Below are 21,937 nucleotides of genomic sequence, written 5' to 3' on the forward strand. Positions count from 1 at the left end.
GATGAGACAGTGACGTGCATTTATACGTAGAACAGGTGTGGATGTATGCTAGGCTCTCTTCCCAAATGTCATCTTGGATCTGTGTGCCCAATTCTTTTTCCCACTCACTTTTGATAGCATTTGTCGTTGGACAGCTTATATGTTGTAGCGCATCATGTAAATGGGATATCACATGGTCAGATCCCAAGACCCCTTCTAAACAACTGTCCAGCCTGTCAGGCTCAGCATTTTCAAACTGGTTAAGATGTGTTTTTACATAACTTCTGACTTCTGAAAGTTACAAGGGGTAGGGGTTGAAATATTCCCCTATGAAATGGGACAACCCTTCATACCCGGAAACGTCATCATTAGTCGTCATTCTGGGAGATTTCTCGTAGCACTCGCTTTGAATTGTGCCTCTGAAAAAACTCCGTTTGGAGGGCCATATAGCCCTAGCACTCCGCTCTTCCCCTCTGCGTCAATGAGAATCGGGACATCCCTACCCCTATGTGTGAACGCGCAGAACGGAGGGGTAGGGGCAAGTGGTAGGGTTAAGGGGTGTATTGGGATTGGGCCCAAATTTCTGTTGGAGCTGGTGGAAGGATGCAAATGATCCATTTATGTACAGATCCCCAATATTACGTATGCCAGACTCTCTCCATGTATTAAATGTTCCATCTAGGGTGGAGGGAACAAAGTAAGGGTTTGCTGATATTGGTAGATTGAATGAAAGTTTTCTAAGATTTAAGTATTTTGATATTTGTTTCCAAATTCTTATTGTGCTATGTATTACGGGGTTGTTCTTGTTATATGTTTTGTTAAGTGGAGTTGGGGATAGCGCCACTGCACCCATGGAAAACGGCAAGCCATCCTCCCTCTCCATCTCCATCCCACAAGGAAGTAAAGCAGTATCATCTAGCCATGAGCCAATTGAACATATTCCTGTGGCCCAGTAATAATTAATAAAATTAAGCAGGGTGAGTCCTCGTGTTTTGTGTTTGCATAGATGCTCTTTCTTTATTCTGTGGAATTTATAGTTTCATATGAATGGGAGAATTAGTGAATCTAATTTTTAAAGAAGGATTTGGAAAGAAAAAGTGGTATGTTTTGGACAAGATAGAGGAATTGTGGAAATCATTTTGACAACATTCACTCTACCTATTAGAGAAATAGGGAGTGTTCTCCAGAATTGAATGCTGTTTTTAAGTTTTTCTAGCAGAGGAAAGAAGTTTGCATCATACAATGAGTTATAGTTTCTGGTAATCACAATTCCAAGATAAGTAAATTTTTCTAGATTGATTTTAAAGGGTAGAGTTTGCAGCCAATCATGGTTGTCTAATTTTATGGGAATTAGTTTGCTCTTATTCCAGTTAACTCTGTAACCTGAAAAGGTGCCAAACAAACCAGTCAGTGATAAAATTGTTGGAGCGGTTGTTTGTGGTTGCGATACAAATAATAAAATATCATCTGCGTACAGAGATATTTTATTAGTGGTATAGTTTGTATTGTATCCATGTATGTTAGTGTGATTACGTATGATATCTGCGAGAGGCTCCAGTGCTAGTGCAAAAAGTAGTGGGCTGAGTACACATCCCTGTCTAGTCCGACTGCTTAACTTAAACTGTGCAGACAGAGTTCTGTTTGTGAGAGTCCTTGCTGTAGGGTTATTGTATAATATTTTAATCCACGATATGAACACTTTCCCTAATTGAAACTTTTCTAAGACCGCATAGAGGTACGGCCATTCCACTTGATCAAACGCCTTTTTGGCATCTAGACTTATTATTAGGAAGTCTTTAGGAATCCTAGAAGAGTATATGATGTTACAAAGACGTCTGAAATTCATAAAGGGGCTCCTTCCAGAAATAAAACCTGTTTGGTCAGCATGGACAAGTTTGTTCATAAGCGGACCAAGTCTTCTAGCGATTGTTTTAGCTATAATTTTCTGGTCTGTATTCAGTAACGAGATGGGTCTGTAAGAGCCAGCTTCATCTAAATCCTTCCCTTTTTTTGGTATTGGTATTAGAGTGATGGTGGCTTCATTTAGGGTTTGTGGCAAAGCACCATCTTTAAATGACTGATTATACATATTTAGTAAGTAGGGGGCCAGAGAGTCACTGAATTTTTATATATATTTCGTTACCTAATCCATCGGGGCCGGGGCTTTTCCCATTTCTCAGTATTCCAATTGATTTCAAAATCTCTTCTTTTGTAATTTCAGAATTTAGATTATCGTGGCCCAGCTTATCTAACATTGGTAGTTTGCACTTGTTTAAGAATTCTTGTATATCTTCTGATTGGGAACCTGATTTGGAAGTGTATAATTCTTCGTAGAATTGTTGGAATCTATCATTTATGTTTTTGTGTGAGGTATGGAGAACATCATTTTTTGATTTTATTTTGTGAATGGTTCTGTCATTCTCTAATTTACGAATCTGCCTTGCCATTAATTTGTGAGGCTTATCCCCAAACTCAAAGAATTTCCGTTTCATAAAGGTAAAAGCTCTACTAATTCTGAGTGACAATATTTGATTAAGCTTGTATTTTAATACAGTAATCTTATTGTATTTTGCAATGGAGGGTTGTTGGGAATTTTCTGTGTCCAGTTCGTGGATTTGCTTTTCCAATTCTAATTGTTCTGCTTTGCTGCGTTTTTTCAGAAATGACTGGAAGGATATTATGCATCCTCTCAGGTATGCTTTAAATGTTTCCCACAGTAATCTGTATGGAGTTTCGTTGTTGTCATTTGTTTCGAAAAATATGTCTATTTGTAATTTAATATATTTGCAGAAGTTGCTGTTTTGGAGAAATTGGGGATTAAATCTCCAGCTCTGATGTATTTCACCTGGGTCGCCACATTTCATAGAGAAAGTGACTGGACTATGATCAGAAATTATTATATGATGATGTTTCGTATCTTGGACTAGGGGTAGTGGAACAAATTGCCTGAGGAAATAAGGTTGGCTGATTCAGTGACCTCTTTTAAATCTCTTCTAAAAACACATTTTTACCCGAAAGCCTTTTTTGATTTTATCTGAGTTTTGTCATTTACTGTTTTCATGCATTGGAATTGTGTACTCTATGCTTTAATTTTTCTGTAAAGCACTTTGTAACATATGTTTTGAAAAGTGCTATATAAATAAAGGTTGTTATTATTATTAGTAGTAGTATCTTCCCATCAACTAAAAAGAACTCAGTTCTTGAGTACACATTGTGCACTTTAGAATGGAATGTATATTCCCTCCCAGTAGGATTTAGTGTTCTCCACACATCACACAAACCCATGTTATCCATATATATATTTTCATGAGGTTATCTGCTTTAGAACGTATTATTTTAGGTGCAGTCAATTTGTCCAAGTATGGGTCCAGCACAAAATTAAAATTCCCCCCAATGATCAGGTTGGTGCTTGAAATACACACTTTCCTAAAAAACTCAGGGTCATCATGATTTGGTCCATATACATTTAATAATGTAATTGGCATATCATATATTTCCCCTATAACCATAACATACCTTCTGTCTCTGTCTGCAACTGTGGATTCATGTCTAAAAGGGGTTCCCCTCCAGATAATTATGGCCGCACCTCTAGCTCTCGAAGAAAAGGTATCCATTTGCACCTAAGTCTATTGTGAGCATCGTTCTTTAAATGGGTTTCCTGTAAGAAGATGATGTCCACTTGTGGTGACTTCAGGTGCGATAATACTTTGACTCTCTTAACAGGTTCATTAACCCCGTTTACATTCCACGTACAAAACTTCACCTCTTGTCCGTTTCTACTTTGATTCAGTTTGATATGCTTTTAAGTTATGAGATAATATCTCTACGTCTGGCATCTTTTGACACTCGAGATATTTCCAGCAGCCCATAATGTGACCCTTTCTGTATAATATAATTATAATAATAATATATAATATAATATAATGTGTCCCTCTCTGTGAGTTTTACCTTTTTGTGTTGTGTAATATTGTCAGTGATGTTATGTTGTTTTGACCCAAACAATAGAAGGATTATGCTTTGAATGAGCGACGGTTTTTGCAACACGTTACGTCTGTAAAGGCAAAAATCTCCTCTTTTCTAAATGAAGTCCAAATAGACTTGTGAATTGGGAGGAGTTGTTTTGGGTATCCTGGTTTCTGGAATTAAAAGTCTCTAGGTGACTAACAGTTGACTAAAAGCACCTCTAAAACCTAGACGGACATGAAATGACAGAATTGGAGTAGCCTTACTAGCTATATCTTTGTGGGCTACACTTTGCTGTGGGCTTCAAGGGTGTTTACCATTGTTTTTCACTGAGATCATGTAAACAGTACTAGCATCTAGGGCTGTACCAAATAGTTTGAAGCGTCATTCATAATGTGATATAAGAGTTCTCAATCATTTGAATGCTGCCCAGCTTTTTGTTGTTTGCATGTCTATTATTGTATTTAAACGTGCAGTATGTAGTTTTCTGCCACTACGGGTCTCAAACCAAAACAGTAACAGAAGACGGAGCTGGATAACGTCACGAAGTAGCGTGGGATCATGGGAGCTGTAGACATATAACCGCTGGCTGGAGCGCTGGTGCCCCGGCGGGCAGCAGTGCTTGCAATACACTGGTGGAAATGATTAATATTTCGATAACATCAGCCAGATGTTTGCTTACCTGTCTAGTAGAACACACGTGAGGTCGGCGTCGAATTGTAGTCCTAGATTTTCACGAAGCTCTCTCCATCTCGGAAAGGCCACACCAATATTTATCCTTGATTTAGCTCTCTTCTTATCCCAAATTCTTCTGGGATCGCTTGATTGACCCGTACGTTTCTGTTTTACCGGCTTGTTTACCGGGACAGCTTCGGTGTCAGAAGGTGCAGCAACCGTCAGTGCATAATCATGATCCATGACAAGTTAGCTTAGCCTAGCAACAGTAACGTTCATTCTCTGACGTCTCATCCGGTCTGCTTTTTCTTCTTCTCCTTCATTTAATGGCTATGGTAACTTGAGTTACGTCGCCATTGACATGCAACACGGTCCGTAACTTTTATTAATATTTCATATTTATCTGGGTTTGAAAAATTGTTGGAAACATTTCTGATAATCAAAGTACACAACTAAACAAAATATATAATATTGGTTTAGTCGTTTTTAGACATTTTTCTGTGCACAGCAGAGAGTAGACTAGCGTTTCACAGGAGGTCCTACTGGGAACAAGACTTACTGGCACAGGCTGAAAGACTGGGCCTGTTGCAATGGATTGACCTCCAGTAAGCAGGTTAAGTAGCTGTTGTTTTCTCCTGGGTGGTTGTGATAATGCAAAATTGCAGCTGCGTGTCATCATGGCAAAATGGGGTCCTGGAGACATCTGTAGTAGCAAGAACTACCAAATGAGGGGTTTGAAGTACTTTGCCAGGTGTTTATATCTGTGAACAGATTTGTCACTGTGATTGTGTCACAGCCGTGGAAGATGCAGTCACACAACGTAACTGGTGTGTAGTTGAGACTACAATAAAGGCTGGATTTAAAGATGGATGAGGTCTGAGCAATGGGGCTGGAAGTAAGGGGATAGGAAGTAGGCAGGAGACCATTGGCCCTCCCACTTTATGCCTGTGGCTCATATTGGTTTAAGTTATGGATTGCTATATTGTGGCTGGTATGATCCCATTGCAAGATGTAGGGCTGGGCGATATGACCAAAATCTCGTATCACGATATAGGTCATTTCATATCCCGATAACGATACATATCACGATAAAGTACATTTTAATCGAATGAATAAAAAGTCGCGTTGCATCACAACGATATAAACGATAGAGCAAAATATGAAACGATAGATATATTTCTCTCGTCACATGATATATATCTTCATATCGCACAGCCCTAGCAAGATGGTCTTGAGGGTCTGCTGCCCCCGCTGGCTAGTTAGGCCTCCACGCTGGTGATAGCTGTAGCCAGAGGCATTACGTTGTCAGGTTGTCTGTCCATCCTATTCTCATGAATGTGATATCTCACAGTGCCTTGATGGAATTTCTTCAAATTTGATAAAAATGTCAACTTGCACTCAATGAAGAATTGATTAGATTTTGGTGGTCATAGGCTAAAGGTCAAGGTTACTGTGATCTTGTCTGTCTCATTCTTGTGAACACCATATCTCAAGAACACCTTGAGTGAATTTCTACAAATTTGGCACAAATGTTCATTTGGACTCAATGATGAAGATTTCGGTGGTCAAAGGTCAAGGGCAGTGTGACCTTGCATCTGTCTCATTTTTGTAAACTCGATATCTCAAGAAAACCTTGAGGGAATTTCTTCAAATTTGACACAAACTATACTTGGACTTGAGAATGAACTGAAATGAATTTAGTGGTTGAAGATCAAAGGTCAAGGTCACTGTGACCTCACAAAACATGATTTGGGCTATAACTCAAAAATTCCCACGATAATTATGTTCCCATGTTAATTATTAGCAAAACATCACACAAATATCTAATAGGATATATCCAAAAGGCAGTGTTGGGCAAGCTACTTGGAAAGTGTAGTGAGCTAAGCTACTAGTTACTCTAATATTAAATGAAGCTTCACTACATCAAAGCTGTCACCCTCAAAAATGTAGCAAGCTAAGCTACAGCAAAATGAAAGTAACTAGTGAAACTACATCCAAGCTTTTTACTAAATTGAACCAACTTCGTGCCAAGTCAGTGTTATCTTACTGATCAGTAAAACTGTCAGTCCAACAGATAGGCAGGTAAAAAAGTTAAGTTCAATTGTTTATTGAACAGTGAGCTGCACTAACTCCCAACACGACTCAAACCACAACAGCAAGAATGAAGACCTGCTTCAAACAGTCACAACATGGTCAAAAACGTACATGCGTGTATGTATGTGTATGTACACTGCAAAAACTCAAAATCTTACCAAGAATATTTATTTCTGTCAAAACAAATCTCATTACAATTGAAATAAGACTCATCACCTAAAAAGTAAATTGTTTTTAGGCAATTTTCACTTGTTTCAGGAAAATTTTCACTTGAAATAAGTAGAAAAAAAATCTGTCAATGGAGCAAGTTTTTTTTTCTTATTGCAAGCAAAAAAAACCCAACTTGCTCCATGGCCAGATTTTCATACTTATTTCAAATGAAAATTTGCTTGAAACAAGTAGGCTATTTTTAAGTGTAAAGATATTTGTTTTGACTAGAAATGAGGCTAGTAAACACATTTTAGTAAACACATTTTATAGTGAGCAGCATACACATGTCCCCTACAAATCCCAACCGTGGTTACAAAGTTTGAATGAATGAGACGGACGTAAAGGAAACGGAGGCTGCGCATTGATCCTTTTGTCTCTGTCTGCAGGAATGAATAAAAATCCCATTCATGATGGGGTCAAATGGATTATGTGCATAATTAACCACAAAACAAGCAAATACTTCATCTTAATGACATATAACACTCATTATGCTTCAGCTGAATCCTCTAAGCAAATGACCATGTTGAATTGAAATTAGTTTATCACGTTAAATATCCAAAATTGTATGAAATTGCTCCAGTGCGTTAAACCAATCTTTGTGCAGAATCACACAGCCTGATATGCCCTGGCAAACACAGTGGGACTGCTGTACAGACCGTTGGTCTTTCTTATCCTAACCCTGGTTATTTTCTGAAAGCACAGAGCAAAGAAATGTCTTTTTTTTCTCCCCCGGTCTGCTGTCAGCAGAGAGCGGCGGCTGCAGCAGGGATTTCAGCACCACGGACGGCGTGCGTAAAAAGACTTGACAAGCGTCTCCTTTAAATGTGTTTGCTGCTAGCGAAATTATACGTAATAAGTGAAGACAGTGACATATTTTCAATAAAAAACAATGAGTTGAACGTTCATTTCAAGCTTTTGTAGTACAACGAATTTCAGAATTGTGCGAGTGCGGCCGGAGAGTGGGCGGCAGTGTTTGATGCAGAAAACATGATATGGACTTGAAAATCAATTTCAGAGTGGGGGTCATTCGGAACGGCGAGGTTTCGGAATGGAGGGCTGTCCCCCGTCAGGTTCATGCGGAAGTGACTGCGTGGTAGCGGTGACAGTTTTATTTCAGTCCATAACAGAAATCCCCGCCCCCTTTGAGCTTCAGAAATGATTTTGGAAATGTAGCTTGTGTGGACGCTACCGCGCTAAGTACTCAATAAAAGAGCTTAACTACTGAGAAGTTACTTGATTCAGAAAACAGCAACGCTACCACCAAGCTACTGAGAAATGTAGTTAAACTACAAACGTCCGCTACTGTAGTGACGCTACTGCTCAACACTGCCAAAAGGTCAAAGGTCATCTTCACTGTTACATCCCAATTTTCAGCACTTTTTGGGTCATTATTCAACAACATATCTCAGGAACAGAAGGGGAGACATTTGGCCAGATACTGAATTGGTGACATTAATTTTTAAAGTGTGCTGATTGTATAGATCTTCTGTGCTGTCGGGGGGAAGATGTGTGTGAAGCATCCATATTTTCACAGACATGGATGGAAACTTTAGGAGAAACTTGACTGGTGCGCAGAGGCATACAACCGTGGGGAAGTAATTTTAGTTAACTCCTATGCTAACAACAAGCCTTATTATGCTAGCAGTAGAGCCACTTGTAGCATACTATGTCTTGCAGCAGTATAACAACACCCTAAATTCCATTTATTTATGAAGGAAAGTTGATTTAATATAGAAGAACAGACTAACTCAATGTAGTTAATAATTTTATTTAAATTTAGGATGTTGTTTGAGGATATTTTATTTTGTTTTTTAAACATGATGACATCATAGAATATGATGACATTTGAAGCCTCACCTGAAAACCTTAATAGAAGCTTTGAATATAAGAACCATGGCATTCGGTCCAACCTCACTAGCAGCTGTTACACTTGATACTTATCTGAAGAAGCAATGTATAGAAGTGTTTTGATTGGCTTAGTGATTGATAAGGCTTTATGAGCTTATAAGTGCTTGTAAGGCTGTTGATTTCCTGCTTCTTCCTCCTTGGACAATCCAGTAACAATCCAGTGTTCTTGTAAATACAAATGCAAACTATATTCCATGTAGCCCTTTAGGAAATGCTCACCAGCAGTACCCACCACAGCCATCCTCCCAAGCATTTTAGAAAAGTTTTAATTTCTCTGGGGCTTTCAAATTGCCTGTTTAGGTTGCACAGAGGCATTGTTCCAAGCATCTATAAAATACCACTGTGGTTCAATGAAATGACCATATAGAGCTCCATAGCATTGTTTCATCCTAATTGCCCCCTTGTACAAGTGTCAAATTCATTCAGGAGAATACAGGGACAGAGGGCAGGAGAGAAGAATGAATGAAGCAAGGGTGGGGGCCGAGGGCTAAGGAGAGCTGACATTCATCAAACTTCTCCCGACAGATGGATAAGAATACTGTCTTGCAAGACTTTGTTCAGCAGATGAACAGCAGAATTCTCCCTGGATTTCATTTAGCCTTGCTGGTCTTGTTAAAGCATTGCCTCTCTCCTCAGCATTGCAACCAAGGACCCTGACTCTTAATTTTAGCAGCTGAGGAGGTCCAGATCAATAACCATCAGTGTTTGGTTTTGGGCCGCTGCGTCGGTCAAACGGGGGATTCATCCCCCCCTCAACTGCTGCTCTCCCTCTTTCTGCCTCTGTTGTACCTTTTTAGAAGGTGTCATTTTGTTTTGTCCATTTTCACCTAAAGCTTATCAACTGCGGGTCAGTGCCAGAGTTGAGATTTGTGTGCATATGCCACGCACAGAGGTGTATACTGCAGGGATGTCTCAGAGCTGTAACACCTGGACAAGGTTGCTTCTTAACAGATTTCTTCTTTCCTCTGCTGCTATGTGCAAGGAGATGCATTGATTTTATATCTTCTAGAACCACTATTAAATATTTGTCCACAAATCATATATGCTTTCTCTGTGACTTGTTTATGCTTCTGTGCCGGCAATAGCCGTAGCCAGAGGCATTGTGTTTTGGGGTGTCCTTCCATCCGTCTGTCCGCCTGTCCGTCTGTCCATCTGTCCATCTGTTTGTCCCTTGTGAACGCAATATCTCAAGAACGCCTTGAATATATTTCTTCAATTTTGCACAAATATTCTCTCAAGTATGAACTGATTCGATTTTGGGGGTCATAGGTCAAAGGTCAAGGTAGTTGTGGCCTCATTTGGCACACACATCCAATTTGAGTCAAGAATGAGGCCCAATGACAAATTAGGTTTTCGAGTTGACCAAAAATTAAAGTAGGTTAAACATCAATGAATTCTCCAATGAATATCATATTAAACCTTTTCAAATAATACTTTGTAAATTTATGAAGTGACACAGTAACCAATATTTAGAGCTCAGAAAGTAAAACTTGCGCAATTACCAAATCTCATTTTAATGTGTTTGCTTTAGATGTGACCCTAATTATTCAAATTCCTTACCCAAATTGCAATGTTGCAATGTGATTTAAGCTGCAATGTCTGATGACCTGTTACAGTACTTAACATCATGCTATTATTGTTTTCTTAACTCTATAAAATGAAGTTGTGTGTTTTAAGGTGGTAAAAATAAGTGTTATCCCGCTTGACTGAAATTGTTACTCGGCATAACACCTTTGTCAGTTTGTTTAACACAACTTAAACATAAGTTCATAAATAATCAACGTTTATGTCATGCAAAGGGAATCACACACCGAAAACTGTTTTTCAACAAAATTAATTCGATTTCACTGTAATCCCCAAAAAAGTCATCCAGTGTTGTTTCTCTCTTGGATTTGGCAAGTAAGAAAATGTTTAACATTTCCCAATATATATATTTTTTGATCATTTATAAAAAAAAAAAAAAAAAAAATTGTATTAAGAACATTTTTACACTTTTTTGGCCATTACTCAACGTCATATCTCAGGAACAAAAGGGGAGACATTTGGTCATACTGAATTTATGACTGTGCTGATTGTATAGATCACCTGTGCTGCCGGGGGGAAGATGTGTGTGAAGCATCCATGTTTTCACAGACCTGAATGTAAACTGTAAAAGAAATTTGACTGGGACTTGATTTTAATATACTGCAGAGTTTTTCAGGAAACAAGGCATTTTAAATGTCAATATCGCAGTCCATCACCTTCATTTAATTGTTGAAAGCCAAAATCATGATTGTGATTAATATTTAACTGTGCAGCACTACGTATAGTATAGTAACACTTTCGAATGTTTTAGTGCCATCTTGGCACGCTGAACTTCCATCTCAGACAGATACATTGCACTCAGCTTCACCACACCACAGACTGTCTGGGTTGTAATGTCAGCTGCTGTTGGGGGATTGTGAATGCCACGCCAGGGACAGTTGTGAAGACGGCCTGTTTGTACAACTCTGAAGTCTGCTAAGAAAACCCTGCAAAGATTTTTGGAGCCTCCACATTAAAATATTTATGTGTTTTGAATCTAGGTGGCCTGGTTGGATGTAGATATTGTTTGTTTCATTTCTTGATCCTCCCTGTGCAGTCTCTTTTTCTACTGTTGTCTGGACAATAAGGTGCATCTGCAGCTCAGATTCATCTCCTGCTGTTGCTTCCTGTGTTATAAGCCTTTTCTGCTTCAGTACCAATAGATGTGCATGTGTTAAAGATGGCTTCTGTTTTGTGGTGAGCTGCCTCATCCTGAGGTGCTCTCCTGGGGGCAAAGGTTCACCCCCGCTCTCCTCTCTCTTGTTGCTGGGGTCATTTGGAGAGTTAATCCACACATGGCTGGATACTCTCACTATAGCTCCAGCATGGTAAAGGTAGATAGGATTAGGCTCATGGTGAATCGTAATGGGCTCATTTCACAAACCTCTTTTTTTTTTTTTTTTTTTACCAATTAAGCTGAACTTGAGTTGGACTTGTATGCGCTCTACTATCAGGTCTTGTACCCAGCACACCCAGCCCTTAGATGGCTATGTGAACGCCTGGGTGAGCCAGTTTAATCCTGTGTTTTTATTTATTTTTTTATTTTGGTCAATGTCAGCCAGAGGTTAACCTGGTGATAGAATGATTGCCTCACCAAGGCTGCAGCTGTCATTATTTATTTCACTTCACTCCACAAGCCCCGGAGATTGAGTTGAAGTACAGAGCCTGTATTTAGACTTTATTTAAGAAGATTGGCGGTGGCCACCGACAGACTGCTCCAGTCAGCCCTGTGTTCACCGATGGCCAGCTGGATCAATACAACACAATTGAGTTTTCCAATCTGTGGTCTTTGGGAACGCAGCCACAGCACTTACAGGGTGATCGCCTCTGATGAAGTCTTCATCAGGATCTATTGACAGATTCATTTGAGCACCCTTCTTCAACCCTTACTACACTGTAAAATAATGGGACACAAAAACCGTCTTTAAAAAGTTTTCTGGCAGCTGATGGACAGGTTGAACCAACAGAGCAAGTTAACAAACCATTTCTATTTAGCTAAATTCACAAGTTTATGTTCCTCTTATTGCCTTCAAAGGGAAAAGTGTTTGTTTTTGTGCAATTGTTGCTAAATTTACACTCTGCTTCAAAACTGCTTCAAGCTTTCACATTTAACAATAACCAAATAAAACATAAGATAAACAAATATTCAGTAAAGCAGTGAGCAAGAGACTTCCTTTTAAAAGCAAAGCCTTTGAATGACCTGGCAGCCCATGAAGGAACTGTGTAAATTTCCAAATCATTTCATATTTAATTTCTAAACAAGCTCCAGGGGTGTTGGATTCCACTAACCAATGCACAGCGGTCACATGCACTTTTGGAAAATGGTTGGACACTTTCCTAAGCGCGTTTGATGTCCAGGTTGTTTTTTACTTGTCTTGAGTGGAGCTGCTCTTGAGAAAGCCATAATCCTCTCGGTATTGCTGTGGCAAGCACTCCTCTGGCACATTTCACAGCGGCATGCGTGACTCCACTAATTTTCCCCCATTGTTGTTTTACCTGTTTTTTATTTTTGCTTCCCCGTCTTGACCCCCTTTCTGAATTCTCCAGAGAAAGAAAGAGACTTTTGAAGTCAGGGTTGGTTGGCCAAAGGTGATTGAAATGCCAGAGTGAAATGCCCAGTGAAGCTCCCTTTCTGGGAACTAATTACAGAGGAAGATCTGTTGCATCTTTAACTGCAGCTGGATTTAATCAGCTGTAAGAATTACTTGGTGTGACTTACTGACATGAATACTTAGGGCTGGGTGATATGGCTGAAAATGTTACCACTATAAAAATTTGATATCATTTGATACCGATGATTATTTAAAAAATTTAAAATCATTATTTCTTTCAATTTAAGAGGTGATATTTTTTCTCCTGAATGAAAGTTGAAGATAACAGACATCTAGTTTAATTGTGGTTTAAACTATTATTTTTTGGCAGTACACTTGCCAAACAGAAGAACATTTCACAAACCTGAAGAAGATTGAAAACAATTCTAATCAAAATAATGTCAATAAATAACAATGGAATGGACAATGAAAACAGAATAAATAGACAAAACAAAAATCTCAACTGTGGTCAGTATTTTCTGTACAAGTTTTAAACCCACAGTGTCATTTCTGCAGTTCTCAGTCAAAACAATAACAACAGACTGACCTTGATGACATTCTGAAGTAGCATTGGGTCATTCATTGCCGTCAAAAATCTGTCATGACTATGGCAGAAGTCATGTTTATTGACAAGGAAATTTATGAAAGTTTTATTCATGTCACATCACATTCAGTCATGTTATGTCATATGATTCTGATAAAATAGCCGGTTAGTCAGTCATGCTAACATGCTAACTTGTCATTAGCATTAAATAAGTTTACTATACAGCTCCTGTAGCTAACGTCATGTAGTAAATTCAGTCGTGAGGTAGCATAGCGCTGTTACCTGTGGTCAAAACAGTCATACTAAAAATAACTATGAGCGTGTTGAATTTTGTTGTAACGTTATGTTATCTTATGCATTAGTGGCCAGTCTTTTTGTTGTCTTCTTCTTCTTCTCCATTCCCCCCCAATCCTGACATCCCAAATAACTACAGACCCATCTCCAACCTCCCTTTTCTATCAAAACTTCTGGAACGTGCTGTTGCTTCACAACTCAAAGCCCACCTCTCTGCCAATAACCTCTATGAATCATTCCAGTCCGGTTTCCGTTCCCACCACAGCACTGAATCAGCCCTCCTCAAAGTCACAAACGACCTTCTCCTCTCCTCTGATGCCGGCAGTTTCAACATACTCATGTTACTTGATCCGAGTGCAGCATTCGACACCATCAGCCATTCCATCCCTCTCTCCCGCCTTGAAACCACTCATAACATCACCGGCACTGCTCTCTCCTGGCTCAATTCCTACTTCTCTGACAGACACCAGTTCATCAGCATAAACAACAGCAAATCCCCCACTGCTCCCCTCTGCCAAGGTGTTCCCCAAGGTTCGGTTCTCGGCCCCCTCCTCTTCATCCTGTATATTTTTCCCCTTGGTCACACAATCCACCGTCATGGACTTCAGTTTCACTGCTTTGCCGATGACATTCAGCTCCACATCTCCACCAAAGCCATCACTCTTGCCACTCACTCTACCCTCACCAGCTGCATCACCGAAATAAAACTTAAATAAACTTAGCTGTGACAAATCAGAAGTCATCATCATCGGCCCCAAATCTCTCATGAAATCCACCCAAAACTTCTCCCTCTCCATCGATGGCTCTTCCGCCAGGCTGTTGTGGCTGTGTATGGTTCTTCAACTGAGGCTCCTGTTTGTTAAATGAATAAATTGTTAAATTGACAATATGCCTTGTTTCTTCAGACTTCAATCATCCAATCCACCAAACAACACCAAACAAGAGTCAACAGCAAAAAAAAGCTGCTTGGCATTGGCAGAGAAGATTTGGCAAATTTTTCATCGGCGCATATGTGGGTTGCGCCGATGAAAAATTTGCTCTGCTGCTCATCCCACAAATGCATGTTCCTTACAAATGTGGCACCATTTAAAAGGGAAATAAACTGGCTTTCTAATAATATAAGATTTATTGCCAAGAAGCATTGTTACAATAAAGAGATAATCTACCAAACACAAATTCCCTTACTTTTTGTGCTTAGTTTATAAATACTTCTCTTGTTTGTGTGTGTTCCCCAGAGAACTGTTCAGGACAAAAGTGTTTTAAATGGTGTATTTGGTAATCTCATGATTTTCATGACTGACTGTTGTGTGTGTTTTTCTTCTTTTTCAGAGCTGTCAGATGTTGAACCCAATGTTTTTCTTAGGCCCTTCCTAGAAGTCGTCCGCTCTGAGGACACCACTGGACCAATAACAGGCCTTGCCCTTACTTCCGTCAACAAGTTCCTTTCCTTTGGCATTATAGGTAAGAATTCTTAAAAAACAATCAAACACATTGTTAATGTTAAGTTGTGTATGTTTTCAAAAACTCATGGCCCTGCAACTTTTTTACTGGTGAACTTGATGAACTGTTTGCGGAGTTTTGACAGTCATCTTTAAAGATATGTACCTACAGTACCAGTCAAAAGCTTGAGACACTTGCCAAACGTGAAAATGAACATGGTTCAGGTCCAGGAAGTTGATCGCTATTTCTGTTCACTCTAATCTGTGAAGCGCTAATGTCTTGGTAACATGGAAAAAAAGTCTTTAAAAAGTATAAACTCCACACAACCAGTGATGTTATTCTCATAAAAGAAGTGCAAGTGGACGATCACACAGATGCACCTGCAGAACCAACATGAGCTGGGCCCATTTTTTAACCAGATGAGTCTGCCGCTACTTTGTTGGTACGGAGACACAGAAAGAGCCCCTCAGTGTCACACATGATCATTGAAAAGAATAACTGTCCTTTAATTAATGATAGGGGATGTTTTTTTCCCCAAGTATTTTTTATTGAGCCAAAGATGAAGTTACATATATCATGTTGTAGTTTCAGCTCTCATTTCATTTTACAGAAAACAGTTTTGAAATGATAAACTCACAGATGACGGAGGACATGAACAAAAACATGTAAACAAGACAAAACATAGGTGTATTAAATGCACTTAAGTAAATAAAGTGGAAATTTAAAAAAATAAAAAAAAACGTAGTCTAGATACAGGACTTCTTTAACCCTTTCTATTCCCTTGTCCTTTACCCTTGCCTCACTCATGAAGTCATAGTCAGAATGAAATATTGTAGAGGAGTGGGTTACAACTGAGGAACTGCATCTTGTGTGAGGTGTGATTTGAGACATTGCCAAATTGTGGTATATTGTTGGAGTCTGCCCTTCAAGACATATCCTTTCCAAGTGTAGTGTACTGGGTCACATAGCCACATATTGTAGGCTGGAACTTTTGTTCCTTTCCATGACATTAGTCATTAGTAGTAGCTTTTTTTGCTGTAATGATACAGTAGGAGAGGAATTTTTGTTGGGCAGTGGAGAGTTGTCTTAACGCTTCAGATACACCCAGAATGAATAACATAGGCTCTGGTTCTAGTAAAATATAAATAATTTCTGAGATGCTGTTCAAAACATCAGACCAAAAAGATGCAACCTTAGGGCACAAGACAAAGCTGTGAGAAAGGGTTGCTTCTGAGGTTTGACATTTATCACAAGCTGGTGACACGTTTGAATATATGTTGTGTATTTTGGCCTTGGAGTAGTGAAGTCTCTTCTTGCTCACCGGCTCTGAAGTCACTGACAGTCAAAGGCAGACCGCACTTTCTACCAAGGGAATGTACATCAGTCATTATCACAGCGGTGCACATCCCCCCACAAGTGAATACAGAGGCTGCCTTGTCAGATCTTTGCAAAGACCTGAACTGTCTACAGACTGTTGACCCTGGCGCTGTGCTCATTGTTGCAACATTTAAGTCAGGCTAACCTGAAGAAGGTTAGGCCTGACTTCCATCAACATGTTAACTGTGCCACAATGGGAGTAAGGACTCTGGATCACTGCTATACAGCATTCAGTGGTGGCTACTTTCTCTGTTTGGAAAGAGCGACCATGCAGCCAATTTGCTGAGGTCAAAGTATGTTGACAAACTATGACACATGCTCCAAGTGACATGAGAGGTCAGGACATGGTCAGGCCAATCAGAGGCTGCCCTGCAGTCTGCACAGCCTTCACATTAGGGCTACAGTCGGAAAACAAAACGAATTATAAAGCAGCAGCCAACAATGTAAGAAGAGCAGTAAAAGAGGCAACAAGGCACATCAGGAAGAAATAACTACAATTCCAAAGGGCAATGTGAGAAGCATGTGGCAAGCTCTAAGAAGTATGACAGAGTATGGCCACTACCCCTCCTTTTAAAGTGCTGATATATCTGTAGTGATAGAGCTCAGTAACTTTAATTCTTGATTTGAGACCATCAGCAGCCAACAAGCAAAAACAGCTACAGAGATTAGTGGATGGGTAAGTGCACCTTTCACACCTATCACCCTTTCTGAGCATGATGTTAGGATGATGTAGGTGAAGAGTCTCAGTCATCCAGGTCATGGTAATGGTAAGCACTATATCGAAGGTAACTGGACTTGCTTGAATTTGTTGAAGACATTTAACCCCTCATCCAAGAAGCTTCTTTAGTTCTACAGAAGAACCAAAGATGTAATTTAGATTTTGGGTCTGGTTGTTTCTGGTTTGTTAGATGTATAAAACATCTTATAGCCCACTGGGTTGTTAGCTTCCAGCTTTAGCTAATGTTAGTTAGCTGCTTAGATAGCACATACACACACACACACACACACACACACACACACACACACACACACACACACAGGTGCAGGTTGGAATCAAACCCAGGCCATTGAACAGGACTCAGCCTGTATGGGGTGCACACTCTACCAGGTGAGCTAGAGGTCCTCCATAGAGGCGCAGTATTTCTGTTGACTGGAAGTGGTGGCATTCATTCAGTCATGGACTTACAGACTTTCACTCTAGCACTAATAGAGCTACAGTGCTGGACCAGCTGTTGTGGTCCAGGCAAAAACTTCATGCAAATCCATGTTAAAATGAAGAGCAATACAGTGAAATACAGTCACACAGCTGCTTTCTCTGGAGCTGAACCCACTGATTAGCTCCTTTTTATTCCATTTAAAACAACTCTCCTTAGCTCCACCTGATGATGTATGTCACAGCATGACAAAACATAGGTGTATTAAATGCATGTGAAGTAAATAAAGTGGAAATTTAAAAAAGAAATAAAAAAAACTAGAAAAAAAACTAGTCTAGATACAGGACTTCTTTAACCCTTTCTATTCCCTTGTCCTTTACCCTTGCCTCACTCATAAAGTCATAGTCAGAATGAAATATTGTAGAGGAGTGGGTTACAACTCAGGAACTGCATCTTGATGATGTATGTCACAGGGCTATGTCGTATAGAAACTCGGTCAGAGGTGACCCATTGATGCTGAGTAGCATGCATGCAGCCAGATGGTCCCCATGCAGCCTGTTCCTCAGGTCTGTCTTCACCTACACATAAAAACAATTAAAAGTGTGTTGAATACTGTTGATCTTGAATGTGCTCTTACACTGACCAGGTTGTCTGGAGAAGGGGCGTGGTAAACAGGTAGCAGGTGTCGCAAATTATTAAATGACTGCTTGCCCCTGTTCCAGCTGTGTGTGTGTGTATGCCAGTCAAACGAAACCGATGGCTGCGTGTGATTATTCCTCCGTCAGTTAAAACATTTTAGTCGGTGTTCCAGCCCATTTTATGATGGCAGCTCCAACAGGTTATGGGCCCAGGAAGGAGCTTGGAAGCCGATGGAACCGTTTCCGTTTCGATGTTGATGATAATTTGAAGATCACCATACTCAATGAGCCACCCAGTGAGGACGCCGCCGATGATGACGGTGCAGCAGACGAAACTGAGAAAAATGGAAGAGGCGTACGTAGAACTGATTCAACTGTTGGACGATAAAGCCTGTCCCTTGTGATGAGGGACGCAGCGGATGATGGCAGAAAGGCGCTAAAGATTCTGAGGGACCATTACGCTGGTAAGGGGAAGCTACAAGTGATCAGCTTATACACGGAGCTGACGTCCCTTCAGGATGCTGTTAATGAGAGCATCACAGACTATGTTGTTCGCGCAGAGACTGCTATCGCGGCACTGAGGAATGCAGGAGAAACTTTAAGTGATGGCTCGTTAACTGCAATGATCCTGAAGGGCCTGCCGGACTCAGTTAAAGGGGAACTAATGTTTTTGTCAACCTGGGCCCTATTTTCCGATCTACTTTTGTCTAAATGAGTGATAGGATGTTCAATATTTGACATCTCTCCAGTACGAAGCTAGGGCAGACCTGCCTGCAGCCCGTGAGCACGCGCTATATTAAATGATAGGGCACTCAGACAACGTCAAACAACGTCAAAATATGTCCACTAAAAGGGCATTTTATTCACACAGATAGGCTCGGATTGTTAGTATAATTATCCGACAACATAACAGAAAGGAGAAATAAACGTCTGTGTTTACCTTTAGCTGGATTCCGACATGTTCCTCTGCCTGTTGCACTTAAGCAGTATCACACGAGAGGGACTGATGTTGTACTGTATATCGTCACGGCTGTGATTCGGTCATAGACACGAGGCCGCAGGCCGAGTGCCAAAGACAATTACAGCTGTGATGATATACAGTACAACATCACAACCTCAAGTGTGATATTGATTTTATACAACAGTTCAACAACAGCTTAAACAGCAATGCTGAGTAAGGAAATGTTAACAAAAGGTGATGAAATAAATGATTTAAGTATGTTATGTAGCTCCGCGACAAAAAACAGTTCCCCCGGTCTGTTGCCAGGCAACGCAGCACACACACCAGGAGCTCACAAGCTACTTAGTATTTACATTGATCTGCAACTGTGTAACTTCATCCAGTTCGGCTGATGAAACGTTGGCAAACCTGGATGTTGGCACGGCCGGATTCAAACACACCTGGAGGTCTGCACTGAAGAGTCCTGGCTTTCCTTTTCCTCGTCCTCTCCTGACGACCACTCATAATTTAATTCAAATGTAATTTTGGGGAATATATCCATCTTCTTGGTGTAACGCTATAGTGTCAGTTTGCGTCAATGTAGCAAGTGTGACAGCTGGTTAATTAACAGTTGTATTTATATGTATAACACCTGTGAGCGGAGTGATTTTACTGTTACATGTCCCAGCTACATCAGCACTCATGGAATGCCTCTCCTCCAATCAAATTACTCGGTCGGAACTAACTGTTGTATAATTTTAGTTTATACCATGGTCTGGGTGAATACTCAATTCTGATTGGCTGCAGGGTGTCCATTAAAAGGTGTTATACCATGGTCTGGGTGAATATTCAATTCTGATTGGCTGCAGGGTGTCCGTTTAAAGGTGTTATAGGACAGCTAAAAAGACGTTCCGGTCAAATTGTCTGATGACAGGTTCTAAATTATTGCGCTGGCTCAAATACTAGTTTGTAACCATAGCAACGGAGACTCAGAGCAGAGGCAACGGATTACAATGGGCATCATGAGTGATTTTATCGTTTCATTTAATTTATTTGGTGAATTTGATCATTTTGATGAATGGGATGCAGAAGAAGAGAGGATAGAGAATGAAAAGAAAAAGGAGAAACGGCACAAGGAGTCGCGGGTCTACACCAATCACAGCCTCCGGAGCACAGCTGTAGGTCGGCTCTCTGACGCCGGCCTGGAAACTCGTCAGATCATGACCGTCACGGGACATTGGTGTGAGAGCAGCCGGCAGGCTTACTGGGCTCCGTCAGCGCAGGATAGACGAGAATGGAGCAACATCTTGTCGTCTCCAAATGTCCCAACAAGCAGTGCTCAATCTGTCAATCTCTGTCCTTCAAATGCCACTATGATGGACATACCCATATCACTTTCAAATTTCACTATTACTGGTAATGTAGCATTTAATTTTAAATAGGAAACAATCGTTAATTTGTTAATGTGTTTATATGATTTAATCTCGACTACTATATGCTTATGAATTATTTGTTGCAATTAAAAACGATTTTGACTAGCCTACTATTTGGATGTTGATTATTTGAAACAAATTTTCTTGGGCCTAGCCTATAGGCTAAATGAACGCCAATGAAAGTAATATCTCAAGGGTTTTTTTTGCACATCATCCTCTGACCACCAGAGTCAAGCGGTAAGAAGTGCACTGGCTTTCTGAAATAATCATCTTCTGAATAACATCATGTAACGTTTAGCCATCATCTCCCTTCCCTTCACTGATCAGAGTCAGTATGCTCTCTACGCTGCGGCCACAGCAGGTTTCCATGGCAACGCCTGTCAACTACAGAGATTAAATAGTCCGCTCAGCTGTGGCTTGTGAAAAACTCATGATTTTAACTGTAAAACACGTTAAAGCATAAATAATTGATTTAATATTCATTTCTTTGGTAAGTGACCATAGTATAAGCGGGTTCATGCCCTTCGAGATGTCCATTATCAGGAATTAATTCCTGATAATGGACACCTCGTCGGGCATTAACCCTTATATATGTGCTACCGAAGTAACACTACTCCCTCTCTCTCCTTGTCCGCTCTTCAGTTTCAATGAGCTCTGCATCCATGCACGTCCGTGTACTCCGTGTTCAAATAAATACGGGCAGTCATCAAATTCAAATGGCTCATCCAGATCGCATTCATACAATATACTTTACATTGTTTTAACAAACAAAAAAACAAAACAAAAACATCATTCTGAAGGCGTGGCGGCCTTTATTTTGCCATGATCAATTATATGTAGAGGAAACTCTGTATATATATATATATATATATATATATATATGTGTGTATATATATATGTATATATATATATATATATATATATATATATATATATATATATATATATATATATATGTGTGTGTGTGTATATATATATATATGTGTGTGTATATATATATATATATATATATATATATATATATATATATATATATATATATATATACAGTACAGGCCAAAAGTTTGGACACACCTTGTCCTTCAATGCGTTTTCTTTATTTTCATGACTATTTACATTGTAGATTCTCACTGA

At 39.8% G+C, this 21,937-nt stretch overlaps 1 protein-coding gene across 4 annotated transcripts in view; it reads left to right on the forward strand.

The window, feature by feature from the left end:
• gbf1 (golgi brefeldin A resistant guanine nucleotide exchange factor 1) overlaps positions 1 to 21,937 on the forward strand; it is a 236,145-nt gene that overhangs the window by 92,024 nt on the left and 122,184 nt on the right. For all 4 annotated transcript variants that reach the window (XM_033612936.2, XM_033612937.2, XM_078160723.1 and 1 more), the window contains exon 4: positions 15,151 to 15,282. In XM_033612936.2, coding sequence (XP_033468827.2) covers positions 15,151 to 15,282 — 132 coding nt within the window. The remainder of the gene's footprint in view (positions 1 to 15,150; positions 15,283 to 21,937) is intronic.

This window comes from Epinephelus lanceolatus, chromosome 17, assembly GCF_041903045.1.
Source record: "Epinephelus lanceolatus isolate andai-2023 chromosome 17, ASM4190304v1, whole genome shotgun sequence".
In the NCBI taxonomy this organism is placed as follows: domain Eukaryota; kingdom Metazoa; phylum Chordata; class Actinopteri; order Perciformes; family Serranidae; genus Epinephelus; species Epinephelus lanceolatus.